This window comes from Phaeoacremonium minimum (assembly GCF_000392275.1).
Source record: "Phaeoacremonium minimum UCRPA7 unplaced genomic scaffold PA7_03_scaffold_490, whole genome shotgun sequence".
NCBI lineage: Eukaryota > Fungi > Ascomycota > Sordariomycetes > Togniniales > Togniniaceae > Phaeoacremonium > Phaeoacremonium minimum.
Genome location: NW_006921392.1, coordinates 14,521 through 29,064, shown reverse-complemented (window position 1 = coordinate 29,064; position 14,544 = coordinate 14,521). Strand labels below are relative to the sequence as shown.

The window sequence follows — 14,544 nt, the reverse complement described above, 5'->3', positions numbered from 1 at the left end:
CCGTTCCGAACCTCTCTCACTACCCAAAGGGTGCAATGGGAGTCGAGGGAAAGGGGAATCAGCAAGCGACTGTCCCCGCTCGCTCATGTCTGTATGGAGGGGGCCAAACACCCTACAATGATCAAGATCCTGACTCCAGAAAGAGAAGAAACGCCCTTGGTCATTATGCACACTAGCCAGATCCTGTATCTGTACCAGCCTTTCATATCTCGTAGGCTCGCGTTGGTTTCGTAGCAAAACATGTCACTTCTCTGCGGCGAGCAGTGACTTCTTGGTGTAGTAATCGGACAAAGAAATATAACAAGACTCATATGTCCACCTCTGCTGGGGCTTTCGTTGGGATCCAGTAAAAGCATCTCCGGTGAGGTGGGAGTGCTATCAAATATCGACATCGTTTAGATCGCCCGTAGTCTGCAGGTCGCCTATGCTGTCCATCTGGTCTGACGCGGCAGAGGAGTTCTCCCAGTCTTGCCGGCTTAAAGTCAGCAAGCCGTGATGCTTGACGTGACGCTGGAGGAATCGCTGTAAAACATACCGGAGGCGTCTTCCTCGAGCTCTTCCACGGTCAACCTGTGAAGTGCTGGCAGGACACCTATCATTGAATGTTAGCCACCAAAAGGGTAAGTCACTCTGGGATATTTCCCGTTACTTACTTTGGCTCAGCCTGACAAACTCCTCATCAAGCTCATCCGCGCTATTGTCTTCGAGGTTGTAATACTTCTGGCATTGTGTCACAACACGTTGCAATGCGGCGACCAGGTGATTAGCCACCGGTGCGTTTCGTCTGACAAAGTTCTCCTTCAAATACAAAAGACACTCCACGCCGAGATTTCGGGCACAGTTGTCCGTGGCCGCTGACCTCTCTTGACCGCCTTGGTCGTCAGAAAATGCCGGTGATCGGCCGAACTTGAAGACCTTTTCATGCAGAAAGTTCTCAACCTCGCCACTAACGATAGGGTCATAGAAGCCAAGAAGACCAGGTGCCCAAGCTGAGATGTTGCCGAGGCCTTGCAAGATGACCTGCTGAAGCGTCTCGTCCGAGTTTTGACGCTCACCATCGAATACGTCGCGGTGGAATTCAAAGAAGGCTCTGCCTTCGCCATTTTGCAGTGTCTTACACTGCTCCGCGACGTATTGGATAAGATTGTGGATGTTGTCTGGTTTGTGACTGACACGACAATAGACCACAGCCACCCGCAGGTATGGCGCAATGATATGCGTTGTAATTTGACTAGTGATACTCAGTCGCAAGGTCAGATAGATCTTATAATCGGCCGGGCGGCTGCGTTTCAAGAGATATGTGATGATTGAGTCTGTGGCTGGATGGTTCTGATTGATGGAGATCAGCTTGTCCACGAATATATTAGCCTGATCTCTACCCCAGACTCGGAGCAGAGCCATATGTTCTGGCTTCGTGAGATACAAAGGCTCTTGTTCCTCAAGTAACATCCATTCAATGCGCGTATCGCAATCTTCAGGCAAGAGCAGCTCGCCCTGGTCGCTATATTCAATAGTCATGTTGGTGAGAAGTGTGTCAATGAGCGCAATGATGTTCTCGTAGGACGGAGGACGGGTTGCCATCCTACGCGAGACAGCGACTAGCATACGCGAGTATTGAGGTGGTAGCTCCATCTGGGTATCGGCCATGATGATGTAGAGAAGTTTTCGAAGGTAGTCCTGTTCCAAAAATGCAGACATCTCAGCGCGGCCTAACTTGACAAAGGCTAGCATCAAGCCGAATGTTTCATGCCATGACCGCAAGGCCTGATGGAAGCTATCCCACAAGCTCCTGAACATTAGTGCGACATGATGAACAACATCGAGGTTGTCCTCGCCATTGCACTCCATTTCGTCCCTTATATTCGCTGGAATGCAATATGTATCAGGATAGTCTTCTTTGATACCTTCTAGAGCTCGAATGAGCAAGTAGCCGCTCTCAAGGCGAACGAATGGCTCCGGGTTTCGTTGCACAAGCATCTTCAACACCTCGTGGCGATCGCGAAAGTACTCATAGACTGCCTGACAGCATTTGCTGCAATCCTGGCACATTTCTTGGATCCGAGACCAGAGCTTTCGGAAGTCAGGCACATCCTTCGTGCGAGATGCGACTTGGTCAAGGTGGCTAAGAGCCATCTCGATCGCCATGTCTTCCATCACGTGGTCAAGAGAGCAAATCCCCTTCTCAAGGGCTCGTGCTTGTTCCACGGCTAGGTCTACAAATCTGATGTGCGCTGGATCATAGATGCAATGTCTGCGGAGAAGGGACGCATTCTCTGCTAAAATGGTCTCGGCAAGCGGCTCGGGCATATCGACGTGAAGCGGGCTCGGTAGTTTGGAGTCGAGCAGTTCATCCTGTTCTTTCTGAAGTGATGAAGAACGCTGATAGAAGAGCATATATGCGCTGTAGTTCTTCTCGTAAACAATGCCATTGGCGTCGAAAGGAGGTCGGTAGTCGGGTCCACCAAAGCAAGAATTTTCCATCTGAGCAGGATCCCAGGATGTGACGATGTCGTCGTTGAACTCGACCCATGTCTCACTCTTGTTTGCTGTTGGGCGCTCCCGAATGTATGAGTAGTAATGTCCTGACTCTGCCGTTCCGGAATGAACAAGCACGCCGACGAGCTCAAAAATGTCGCTCGGCAGATCCTCGGTCGAGTTGCTCAGATGTTCGATGGTATATGGGCGCATATCGATGCGGTTAGGAAATGCGAAGTAGTCATTAATCTTGCTTCGTTGGAGTGTCCGCAAATTGAAGTCGAAGCGCTTGAGATGGAAGATCAAGTTGTCTGGTATGTCCTTGAGACACGCCCTCTTTACAGCATCGACATGTCGGTCGCAGGTGGAGCATTTGTACTTATTGTCTCCTTCCATGATCTCGCCATCCACATAGGCCTGCAAACTGTCTTGCAGTGTGTTCTTCCCCTTGATATCGCATTGAATGGCTGAGAACGGCTCCAGTCTTTCCGAGATATGCTCACACTCTTTCGACTTCACTTGCTGCACGAGCTGTCCGCCGTAGAATGATCGGAACTGACGCTTTGCCTCTGCGGAGAGCAATTGACCTTCCCAACGATCAAATAGAAGGTTGTAGAACTCGTCGACATCCATCTGATTATGGATGTCGATAGCGGTATCGTCGTAAGTCTTGATACTACTGACACAATTAGTCGGATCAACGAAGCGCCGAATGCTCCCTTGGAGAAACCCAAACAAGTTTTGGGTGTAAAATAATAGAGTCTGGCCGTATTGCGGATCTCTGACTTCAGCATTAAGCATAAAACGACGAAAACCGGTGTTCATGAACAGTTGAGTAAAGAGCGAGTTAAGATAACATGTGTTCGACAGATTTCGTAATCCAACGTAGCCACAAGAGGATCGAATAGCTTTGGACCTCTCGAACTGTTGAGGCAATTCGTAAATGTAAGGTTCGTCTATCAACGATTTTAGCGTCATGTCATTCCCGAGGAAATCATCGGTGCACATACCGTCTTCACGATCGTCGAATGGCACCAACTTATTGAGGTCATTTAGGAGCCACTTCATCTGCGATCGATCTTGCTCTACGAGGGCAAAGATAATCTCAATCAACATGGTCCTAGTGTGATTGTTTAGGATGACTTTCGGCAATGCTTCCATTCGGCTAGAGAACCGGGGGAACAGGTGCCGCCAAAAGAGCTTCCTGACAAAGTCCCTGGTCTTGTCAGTATGCCAGGCAACACACAGAAGAAGTTTCGGAAGCGGGTTTTACCTCGCAGGGTAGATTTCAGACTCGACTGGATACTCATCTGAGCAAACGATGCAATGGAACAGTCGGACCAGCCCGAAGGCTGCAACATCAACCATATCTGGCTGTGTGATATCCTTCGAATCCTGAGGGTTAGCGCTCGATGTCTCAGTCAAGAGATAGAACCCCATACCTCATAAGTGACGTATTTCAATAGCCAGCCACTGCAGCGTTGAACCACATCTGGAAGATCAAGAACCGGAGATTCTGTCCTTCTCAAAGACTTGTACGTCGTTAGGACGAGGCTGAAGGTTTCTTCGCAAGTCTTGGGCTGGTCAAGAGCTGCAGGAATCAGGCCAAACACGATCGGCCAGAGGAATTCTTGGAAATCTTCCGATCGAACTAATGAAGAACTGCAAAACCTGAGTTTAGCAACAACATCGACTTCGTGTGTCCTCGTGGTTTCATTACCTATCAAAGAAAGCAATCTTCTCCCCCAGTAGTTTTAGCGTATGCTTTCGGACAACTGCTCGAGGATCATCAAGCAAGATTTGCTGTATAACCTCACCAACACTGGGATGTCGACAGAATTCATCCCACGCCTCTCTACTCACCAAGCATGACTCGAGGATGGCCTGAAATGTACAGTTGGCGAGCTTCGTAGAGCTTTCGATGGACTTCGATGTTAATGAAGATGCAAGAATCTCAAACAAGCGGTCAAGGAGAGGCTTGTCCAGATAGTTCGAGAGACTTTCAGGCCGGAATGGATCTGAAAAGCGTCAGTGTGACTCGGTAAGAGCTGGGAACAAGAGTAGTGGCGTACCTGTCAAGACTTTCACAAGTGTCTCCACAAGCTTGACACTCAGGAAGACTTGCAGATCTGCACTACATCCTCGCCCAATTACCTCATGATCAGAGATCGCAGCAACTGTTAAAGATAAGGCACGGCGTAGAGCATCAGAGTAAGTAGTAATGGTGACTTGACTGCTCTCATCTACTTCCGATCTTGCCTGATGAAATTGAGACAGAAGGTATTCCTGTAGCGCATGTATCGCATAAAGAGACTTGAACGGCTGGCCGACCGGGAACACGTCCTTGTGAGCTGTCGGCTCCGTCTGAAATGCTAGGAGAATGCCTTCATCCAAAGGTAACTTGACTAGAAATTGGTAGATCTAATGCAGATGTCAGCAACACGTCAAGGCTATCGATCAAACCACTGAGCGACATTCACACACCTCATTCGCCAACTTCTCCTCCATGCTCAGGCAGTCCCACAATTCTTCGAAATGAGCCAGAATTTCAATCTCAACGGGCGAGGAGCCAGGCCGCATCCGAGCCGGGGATGGGACCTCGTCGGATTCTCGCTTGACCAGTATCAGACCATTGTGAATCTGGAGATCCTCCAAAGACTTGCAGATGTCTCGCTCCATCGGCACAAACGGTTGGCCTTTGTAGTAGATACGGTAGTTGTCAAATCCTGTGGCGTCACGCAGACTGGCTAGTAGAGAACCGGCTGTGTTTCGTATGCCTATAGCGAGAGGCCTAACGTCAGTCTGTTTATCGCCGTCAAATGATTGATACTTAAGCTCCGCCGACTCTCCCTCTACATCATTTGATGCTGGCAAGATCAGTGATCTCATGTCAGGACTTGCGAATTGAGCTTTGACTCGATGAAGCTTGAGAAACTCCCGGATCACCGCAAGAGATCGAACAAAGAGAAGCTCTTGTTCCTGAACTTGCACATCTGTCGCAACAATAACCATGGGCTCATCATCACCGCTTGTTGTGCCGTCACTAAAAGCCTTCAACTTCCTTGCAGCGGCGGATAGCTGATTCAAACAGCGAGTGACCAACGCTAGATGCACTTTGCGCGCTCTGTGATGAGGCAGCGACTGGATCGACCTGCTCTCCACGTAGACGTCCCGGACAAGGGCTTGAATAGCTCGCTGTTCAATTGTGTTTTCGGGTGCAGTCAAGATTAAGCGCCATAGTTGTTCAATCCCCGATCGCACAGGACTATCCTCGTCGTCGAGAAGAATGTTATGAGGCTCATTGAGAGGCGGCAATATGCCCTCCAGGACAAACTCGAGAGCGCCCGGACAGAAGCAGTCAGGTGGGAGACTCGGGAGATAGTCCACCGAACACATTTGCAGGAAAGGATTGAGTCGACTCCTCCTAAGAGACGCGTTGAGAACATGCCAAGCTGCAAATCGATCTTCCTGGCAGCCGGCGCTTGGGCCAACAAGCATGTCCCATAGTCGAGGTCCGAGATCTTCCGTAATCGTACCCGGATGTTGAAGTATGATGCCTGACCATAGATCCCGTCGTGGCGTGTTGACCTGGCCGCTGATTACGCATGGAAAGCCGGCCTCCTTCCCCGAAGCGATGGCATGCTCCATTTCATCAACGAGCAATTTTGTCAAGCCGTAGTCCGCCGTTAGCATCTGAAGCTCTCTGGCAAGAAATGGGCGGCTCAGCACTGCGATTACCCATAGGCTTCCCAGGGTATACGGCACTTTGTCTGCAAGGTCTTGTATGCAGGAGCGATAGAGCTCCTTCCTGGCTTCCGGGGTAGGTGGATGCTGCTTTAGCATGTCGCCGAATCTTGTCATTGCAAAATGTTGTATGTCGACATGGGCTATCGGGGCCGATGGCGTTCCAAATGCAGAAGACTCCTTGATGAGACGTGCGCATAGGAAGTAGGGGAAGTTGTCGCTGACGGATCGTTCGAAAGCCTTCTCCAGCAATTGTTTGAAGATAGCGTCACAAAGATCTCGTAGAGTCGGACTGAAAGCCTCAATGGGCAGAGACTGAATCTTGCTGCACAGATAGACCATGTTGTCGTATGTCCACAAGTTTGTTACGCGAGTCGTCATGCGCACCAGGGCATCGGCTACTCTAGGATCCTGGCTAGAGGTTACTGTCTGCCACATGAGATCCGTGAGCTCATGCGTGTAGGTCTGGGTCACGAGGAGGAAGCCGATAATGTTGCCGCTCTCAATGGTAATTTCTGGGTGGCAGGTTGGGCCCAGGATGTAGGTAACCAGTCCTGATTTCTGTAGGAAATCAGAGAAGTAAATAAGCACAGCACGATTTTGCGGCTCGTGCATATTCTCGTTATACTTCTTCCAGAGATTGACAAGGTCTAAACACATCTGAGTAACAGCCATAACTCTTAATTGCATCTGGCTGGACATGATGAGCTTGGTGAATGTGTTGAAGCGCCATTCATAGGCCATGACCTCTGCGGTGGACTGAGGAGAGATGGCCGCATTCCGTTGTCGATGATCAGCCAATGCGTCCGTCACCATAGCATGCTCGCCTTGTAAGGTATATCGCATGATCTCCGTTAGACCGTTGATCTGCTTCAAGGTACTGTCAGACGTCAGGTGGTTGACATATTTCTCTATACACGTCGATAGAGTGGTCGAAAGTATCTGGTAGAATTGAGGTCCAAAAGAGGATTTCATTTTCACCTGCTCAGCAGCGGAGCCAAAATTTGAGGACAGCTGGGCTTTGCGATAGCTTTCCCCTAGGAAGTTAGACACAAGAAGAGCGATGCCACCAAAGCCGTCAACGAGCTTAGGAAATCGTGGGATGATAGCTGCCAGCGCCTGTGTAAGCCGGAGCAGATGCAGAAATGTTCCGCCGTGGGCCTGATGAAATGTGTTGAAGCTGGTCAGGGCAGCTGTCGGGTCATCCCAATCTGGGTCTTGCAAGTACTCGGCTTGCAGCTGCATCTCATCTCTCTGGGTAAGGAGTGCAAGGCAGTTGATATAGGCCGGGGACGCCAGGTCTGGAAGGCGAGTGTCTTGAGTCGACGAAGATTGTCGAAGAGTCTTAAGGTCGACTTCCACGAACCAAGCAGTCAGCTTCGCGAATGAGCAATGAAGGTCGGCAATGAGCTCCGGAAGGTGTGGATGACGGTTAGTCGACACCCTATATGAATGTTAGTATATTCCTTTACGAGGGTTTGTCAGTGTGCATACTTTCGACATGCCGAGGTCCATATCAGCCCGGGAAGAGTTCCCCAGATCCCTCGAAACTGCTGATATGAACTGTACATGGTGAAATAATCACTGCTCCGAGCCCAAATCAAGTAGTTCTCAATATATTGCCGGAGTCGAGAAGCTACCTCATCGTCTAATAACTGTAAGCATCATTGCCATCCGGAATGGTAGCAAAATATCTAGGAAAGTACGGGCCAACTGACGGGTTGTGATGAACGACTCCAATTTCGAGACCGAGTCCGGCAGATGCTCCAAATTGTCTCGATAAGGAAAGTCGGCAGTCGGATCTGACAGCATGCTTCCCTGTAGTCCGTGCAGTAAGGTTACCCGTGGGTCATCCACACCGAGTCCTTCATCTTCGTCAGGCTCGATATCGATTATCTCTACGGCAGGGCTGCCGTGATCCGAGCCACTTGTAGCGGAAGCGACCGGGGGCTGATCCGTTGGCTGCATGTCTGCTTCCGAATCCTCCACACTGGCCTTCACAATGTCTTCTTGAGGGTCGCGGGACTCTGCAGCGGTACCCGTGGGCGAGACAGGCGAGGATGGTATTGTCTCTAGGGTCTGGTGTGCATTGCGGAGGTTTATGGTAACTTTACTTGACTTGGGTTCGGAGGGGGGTTCGGATGGGTCTGCCTGTTGGTGCTCAGGAGTATGCGGGGCAGAGGAATCCGAGTCGATGATCATGACGGCGTCTTCCTGTGGCCCCGGTCTCGAATCGGTCTGGGAGTCTTGGGTGGAGTGGACGGTTTCGACGGAGCGGCTGCGGGAGGCAGAGGCAGAGGCAGAGGCACCGCCAGAAGTTCCGCTGAGAGAGGTGCGACGGCGCTTGATGGAGGAGAGTTCGCGATCATCGAAAGGGTTGGGTCGGGTTGAGCAAGGCTCAGAGGAGACAGCACGTTCTCTCGACTCGGCGGGGGATCTCGAAGCTTGGTCCATCTGGCTGGTGCGGGTGGGTATTGCGGGATGCCTGGAGGCCCAGAGACGAGGCAGCTACGCACGAGACAGCTCGGCGGCAGCTCTGTCTTGATCTCCCAAGGTTTAGCATGTGTGGAGGAGTGGGAGGAGACTAAAGACAAAACCCAGAGGAGAAGACGGGGGGAGAAAACAGTGCGAGGCAGATAGGTAGAAGGGAAGAATAATGGTGCGTATGGAGAGTGCCTCGATGTGGAAGGGTGGGGTTTGGTGGTCTTGTCACAAGGCTGAAAGCCACGGTCCAGAAATTCAAAGACGAGACAGTGCGGTAGGTAGGTGAGTACTGGCGATGTCAAGTGAGGTACCCGTTGGTTGGTGGGGCTCCAAGGTAAGGTTGTTGTTGCAGGCAGGTGAGATAGGTCAGATACAGGCTCTAGCGAGTGCCACAAGAGAATCCGCCAAACTGTGGAAAACAGAGGTGGATTCAAAAGGGAATCTTCTGCTGGCGTGTGTGCAAAGTGGCCTTGACCGCCTGCATCAAAGAGAGAGAGAGAGAGAATGAGAAGATCGAAGAGGGGAGTGTCGGAAGCTCAAAGGAAGCTTTGTGTAGATAGTAGATACTGCAAGCTTGTGTTTCTCGGCGGGCGGGCGGCAGAAGCCTGCCTAAGGTAGGTAGGTCTTCATGGTGGGGGTGGGACAATGACGCGGTGGGGAGGGGGAGGGGTGTGAGTCGAATTACTAAGATGTTCTGACCTCACTTACCGTTTCAGCTGTCAACCAACAATGACTGACTACCTATGCCCCTAGATCGCAAACTGGTCTCCTGTGTCTTTACTTTGCTCTGAGACGGAACCCAATCGTATGTATTGCTGATATGGTGTTTGTCTGTGGACCGGAGGTCGATGCTAGAAGACACGAGGCACGGGTTCAATGTTTGCTAGAGAATAAGATACGGTCGGCGAAGATATGAACGATATTGGCCACTTAGAGCCGCTTTGTCTACCACACACACACACACACACACACACCATTCATCTCTTTAGACTTTCCCGGTCTTCAGCAGATGCTGTTGAGAAAAGAAGGCTGCAAAGAAGGCAACTACCTAGGTAGTCATCTCAGGATGTATCTTTGTAGGTACCTGGGTACTTTACACTGAGATGTCCCTCGTTTCCTACACAGGGCTCGTCTACAATTGATTCGTCGGGTTGCCACAGAATTGAGTGGGAGGGGCTTGGCCAACCAAGAGTCATCGAATTCTAAACCAAACAAACGTTTCTTTGTTAGAACATCCATCAAGTAAGCCGCTCGATTCTTAGGTGTCTATTGATAGGGTTGCTAGCTGGAGAGATTTTGAAATGCTGTGTCATGCGCCCAGGACGAGAACAAAAACCCTAGAACCGGGGGTTTTCGAACTGTTGGCTCGCTCCACTGAGTCGAGTTGGGGTCAATTCAATTGACAGGCACTGATTAGCAGCGCCCTGAATCAACCCCGCAACGCCCGACGCGTCCAGCACGCGCTCTATCTAATGGGGCGGGCTAGCTACGTTGACCACTGCGTAAGAACAGCCAAAAATTAATTGAGTCCTCTTGACGTCCTGTTAGTCCACAGTAGGCCGCCAGCTCCATCCCCATACGGCAACCCCCCGCGTCAGTCTATGGACAGGGTACCAAACTCCCCGCGACGCTGCTCTGAGTTTCACGACTACCATGATCTGTGTAGAGCAAAAGAGTTGCGCAGATTAGGTCGGTCATGTCCTTTACAGATAAAACAGAAATGCAATAGAAAGACATCGTAACGGACAATAGATCTTGCAGGCAGATCAGGCAAGCCTATCACTCAGCCTTGTGCATGAGGTTCTCAAACCACACAAACTCTCTGGTCAGTGGCTACTCTGTGGACAATCAAACCTGGTTAAGAGTCCTTCTCTAGCTCTAGCTCCCATATTGTCACCACTGTCATTCTGTAGCATGTCAATGAAACGCTGTCCCAGCCGAGACGTCATGATGAACCAGGCACCGTACGGCGCCATGGAACGCTAATCACCGCGCCTAAGCTCGTCCTCTAGCGGATCAGCGTTCGACCGGGACCCAGGCTCCAGGCTCACGGCCCCGCCAAGACCTTACCCAGTGTTTCCCGCCCGTTCTCTACCTACCTAGGTAGGTACATCCCCAAAAGTGTACAATACATACCGTACCGTACCTTACCAAACTGTTGCACGCTTCCACTGCTAATCGGAATTCTCGTACTGGAACTCAAAGCGCTCCCGGTTTTGGAAAGACAGTGCTCGTAAGAATATAGTACGAGTCACTTGCACGGCTTGGTGAAGCAAGTTCCAACCAGACTACCTAGGTACTGGAAGATCTATCTAGGTACCTAGCAACGGTAGCTTGATATGCGTTGACTTCTAGATCCAAATTTTCATTCTACCAACACTAGCAATCGACAACACTTCAACCCAAGATCTCTGGTGCATCGAAAGGAGTAAATATCCTGGCATACCTTACACAATGGAGAAGAAGAAGATTGTCCATCAGTTAGACACTCCTTATTCGGCGGTGCAGTGGTCAGTGTCATCGCATGAATGAAACCTTAAAGTGCAATGAAGTCTAATAGAAGTCCAGGCCATCCATTTCTCAAGAAGACCAAGACGCAATCTTGGAACTCCTCTGCAAGTATGTTGAATCATCTTCTCTTCTTGGAACCTCGCACAGTGCTAATTTTGCTCGTCAGTCTGCTTGCTCCTTTAGGTCAGCATCGAAAACTCCACCAAGCTCCATCCAAGGGCAAGCGTAGCCGGCCCAAGAAAAGGAAGCTGGGGGAGGGAGATCAAGCCGAGCAGCCGATACCACCAGCTCCCGAAGTAGCTGCCTTCGTAGATATCGGCTTGGCACGCATCACAAGGGCTTTGGAGAAACGGTCTTCTCAGGAGCACACTTTAGAGGAGCAAGGCCAAGGCAAGGAAGCTGACGATAAAGCCCAACCCCCTTCATATTCTATCGTCTTCATCGCCCGCTCAGGGCAGCCATCAACTCTCCATAACCATTTACCGCAGATGGTAGCTGTGGCCTCTGACACCCGGCATCACGATGCGCCAACCAGGTTAGTTGGCTTCTCAAAAGCCTGCGAGGACCGACTCAGTTCGTGTCTCGGTATTCCGCGAGTCTCGAGTATTGCTTTGCGCGAAGGGGCGCCTCAGTCGAAACCACTAATCGACTTTGTTCGCAATCATGTCTCTCCAATTGAGGTTCAGTGGTTACAGGAAGCGCGAAATGCCGAATTTCGAGAGACAAAGATCAACAGCGTACAAACCACAGTTGGTACCAAACGACAGAAGAAAGCATGACTCTGCTGGTCAGCGCCTGGTCGCAGATTATCCATCAACAGGAAAATCTTACAATCAACGAAAGTCCAGATCCACGAAGAGACTTTTTATGAGCGAGTGGTAAGTGTCATCATACTCAGACCGGGCTTATATCCGGCTGACAAGCAGAAGCTTGGGAACTCATACCTTCAGCCTGAGAGACTGCCGTTGATATGATATATCATCTTAGGGTCCTGGAATCAGTGAGCAGGGAAAATCCGAGCTTAAGGCTGCGCATGGGGCTAGGAGAGGGTCGAAATTCAAACGTATACAAAGGCGACAAAGCATACACTCTTCAGCTTGAGACCCCTTGGTTCTAGTCTGTACATATTCCAAGTTCACAATCATAGTCTACTTCTAGGCTGAAGATTATCAAATCACCATCATATGGGTGCATGATCGTTTGTCACAAATAGCTTGAGATGTTGGACAGGCATGGTCTCCTTGCCTCTCTTAACCATCCGCTCCTGGATCGACCCTTCCTTCAGTAACGACATCATCAACCCTGGACACGGCCCGTTCCCCAACCCATTTCCTTTTCTTTCTTGTACCTTCTTGTTTTTGTTTTGGATCTCCTCCGAGTCTCGTCCTCGGGCTCTTTCTCTTTCCACCGATATTACGGAACGCCCTGCTTCTGTATTTCAGAGAATCAGTCACCTTTGAGGTTTCACCGACATAACCAGGCGCCGTCTAAAGGGACAGATGTCTTTCCCTTCTCAGATCATTCTCCGAAAGTAACACTCGCACGTCTTTCCCCCGTCTTCTCTCGACTCCCCGAGCTCTACTCTCCCAAGGTCCCAGTGCGAGGTTTACCCCTAAGCTCCTTCCACTGCCGCAACAGCCCTACTCCGCGCACCGTTTCCTCCCTCCATAATCAACGCCGTTCTTCCATACGCCTTCATCATGTCCAATTTTGGCGATGCAGACAAGCTGGCGGCCGCGAGGGAGCTGCAACGCTCATTCTCGACTCGCGCTGATGCCCCCCGTGGATCTGGACGAGGGTCCGGATCGCGTCGTGCTCGCGCCGCCAATATTCGCACGCAGCTCTCAGCTACCACCCCACGGGCAGGCCATCAGGATACTGCTTATCGAAGTGGCACTCGTGGTCGAGGCGGAAACGTTGCGACCAGAGGCCGTGCTGGCGGATACGTGAATTCGCCTGCTACTCGTGCCAGGATCAACCAGCGAAACCCCAGTGCTCGCAATGCCTCCCATCCTGACAATTTCAGCAGTGGCAGTCTCAACCAAAGTGTGACGTTTGGCCAGCTCTCTACTGGATCCGAGGGTAGCAATAACTATGGCACGGCTAGGTCGATGAATGGTAAGAAAGAGGATATACTTCAACCGATTCAGCTTTTCTGTGGCTTTCAATCAGCAAGACTAACATCACAATAGCTCAGAAAAGCAACGCCAGCACTACGGCCTACTCGCGCGGTCTCGGAACTTCTCGATTCGCAGATCCCGAAGCGGCGCCAGTTGATGAGGCTCCTCGTCCTAAACGTCAGCAGGTTGATAATTCTATGGATTCTCAGCCAGTCAAATCGGGACGGTTCGTGGGCTTCTACCAGGACCCCCACGATGAGCTGGAGTTTGTTCCTGACGACGCACCTGTCAAGGAGAAACGATCAAAGGGATTGCAGACTTCACGATTCGCAAGTGCAACACCTCAGTCATTCTCCTCTGACGGTATTGACTCGACTATGACTACGTACACAGTGGATCTAGATCAAGCTAACCCCAGATACGAAGGCTTTTATCAGGACGCAGATCAACCGCAGATTGCAACGAATACCCAAGCCTCTACCTCTCCCCCGACAATCAATGACCCTCACAATCAACATGCTGGATTTGGCGGTTCCGGCCCGAACATCCCCCAGTCCAACTCCGCATCTGAGACTACCACCGGTTTCGGCAGCTCTACCATGCAGCATACCTCGACTGAAACGCTCGCACTGCAAAACTCTATGAACCCTGCGTTGCGTGAGTCTCTGGATCTGTACCTGCAGTTAACAGCACAGGCTGGTGAGAGTGATGCCATGGAAATCGATGAAGAGTTGTAGTCGCCTCAATACCCGACCATTGCTCTATAAACAGCCTTTCTTGTCTCACCTGACGACGGCATCTTTTCCATCGGAAGCCTTTCGACAAGATATGTTTTTTATCTTCATTCGTCTGTCAGCCTCTATCCTTGAATGTCGATCCTATATTGTTGGAGTATACTGTCGGTGAACGTACGCTGCCTTGAGACATTGGTATATCTTGTGAGGAACGCTGGCATCCCCGGAACGTCACGTTTCTGGGCCTTTCTCCCGGGATAAGACAGAACGAGTCTAGTAAGAAACAAGCAAGGATAGGAAGAAGGAAAAGTGGTGGGGCCACTTGCTGGATCACTACTGAGCTTCATCTATACGACACCGATATCAGAGGGGGATTATACAGCTTACACTAAGAAATGCTGCCCGAGACATGTGCAGGTAGGTAGAACAATGTACATCTAACTCCTGTAATTCAATCTTATGCCACGCATCCTTGC

General features: G+C 50.6%; 2 protein-coding genes across 2 annotated transcripts; one reads left to right on the top strand and one right to left on the bottom strand.

Moving 5' to 3' along the window:
- Positions 1–378: 378 nt before the first annotated feature.
- On the bottom strand, positions 379–8,673 carry UCRPA7_6684 (putative ubiquitin carboxyl-terminal hydrolase protein; the record flags this gene model as incomplete). Its single annotated transcript, XM_007919219.1, has 10 exons — positions 379–467; positions 536–592; positions 654–3,108; positions 3,262–3,431; positions 3,486–3,595; positions 3,749–3,870; positions 4,339–4,493; positions 4,548–4,896; positions 4,960–7,473; positions 8,062–8,673. The coding sequence occupies 10 exons, from the start codon at positions 8,671–8,673 to the stop codon at positions 379–381; spliced, it is 6,633 nt and encodes a 2,210-aa protein (XP_007917410.1).
- A 4,241-nt stretch (positions 8,674–12,914) lies between these two features.
- UCRPA7_6683 (hypothetical protein) lies at positions 12,915–14,071 on the top strand (the record flags this gene model as incomplete). Its single annotated transcript, XM_007919221.1, has 2 exons — positions 12,915–13,332; positions 13,407–14,071. The coding sequence occupies 2 exons, from the start codon at positions 12,915–12,917 to the stop codon at positions 14,069–14,071; spliced, it is 1,083 nt and encodes a 360-aa protein (XP_007917412.1).
- Between the last annotated feature and the right edge of the window lie 473 nt (positions 14,072–14,544).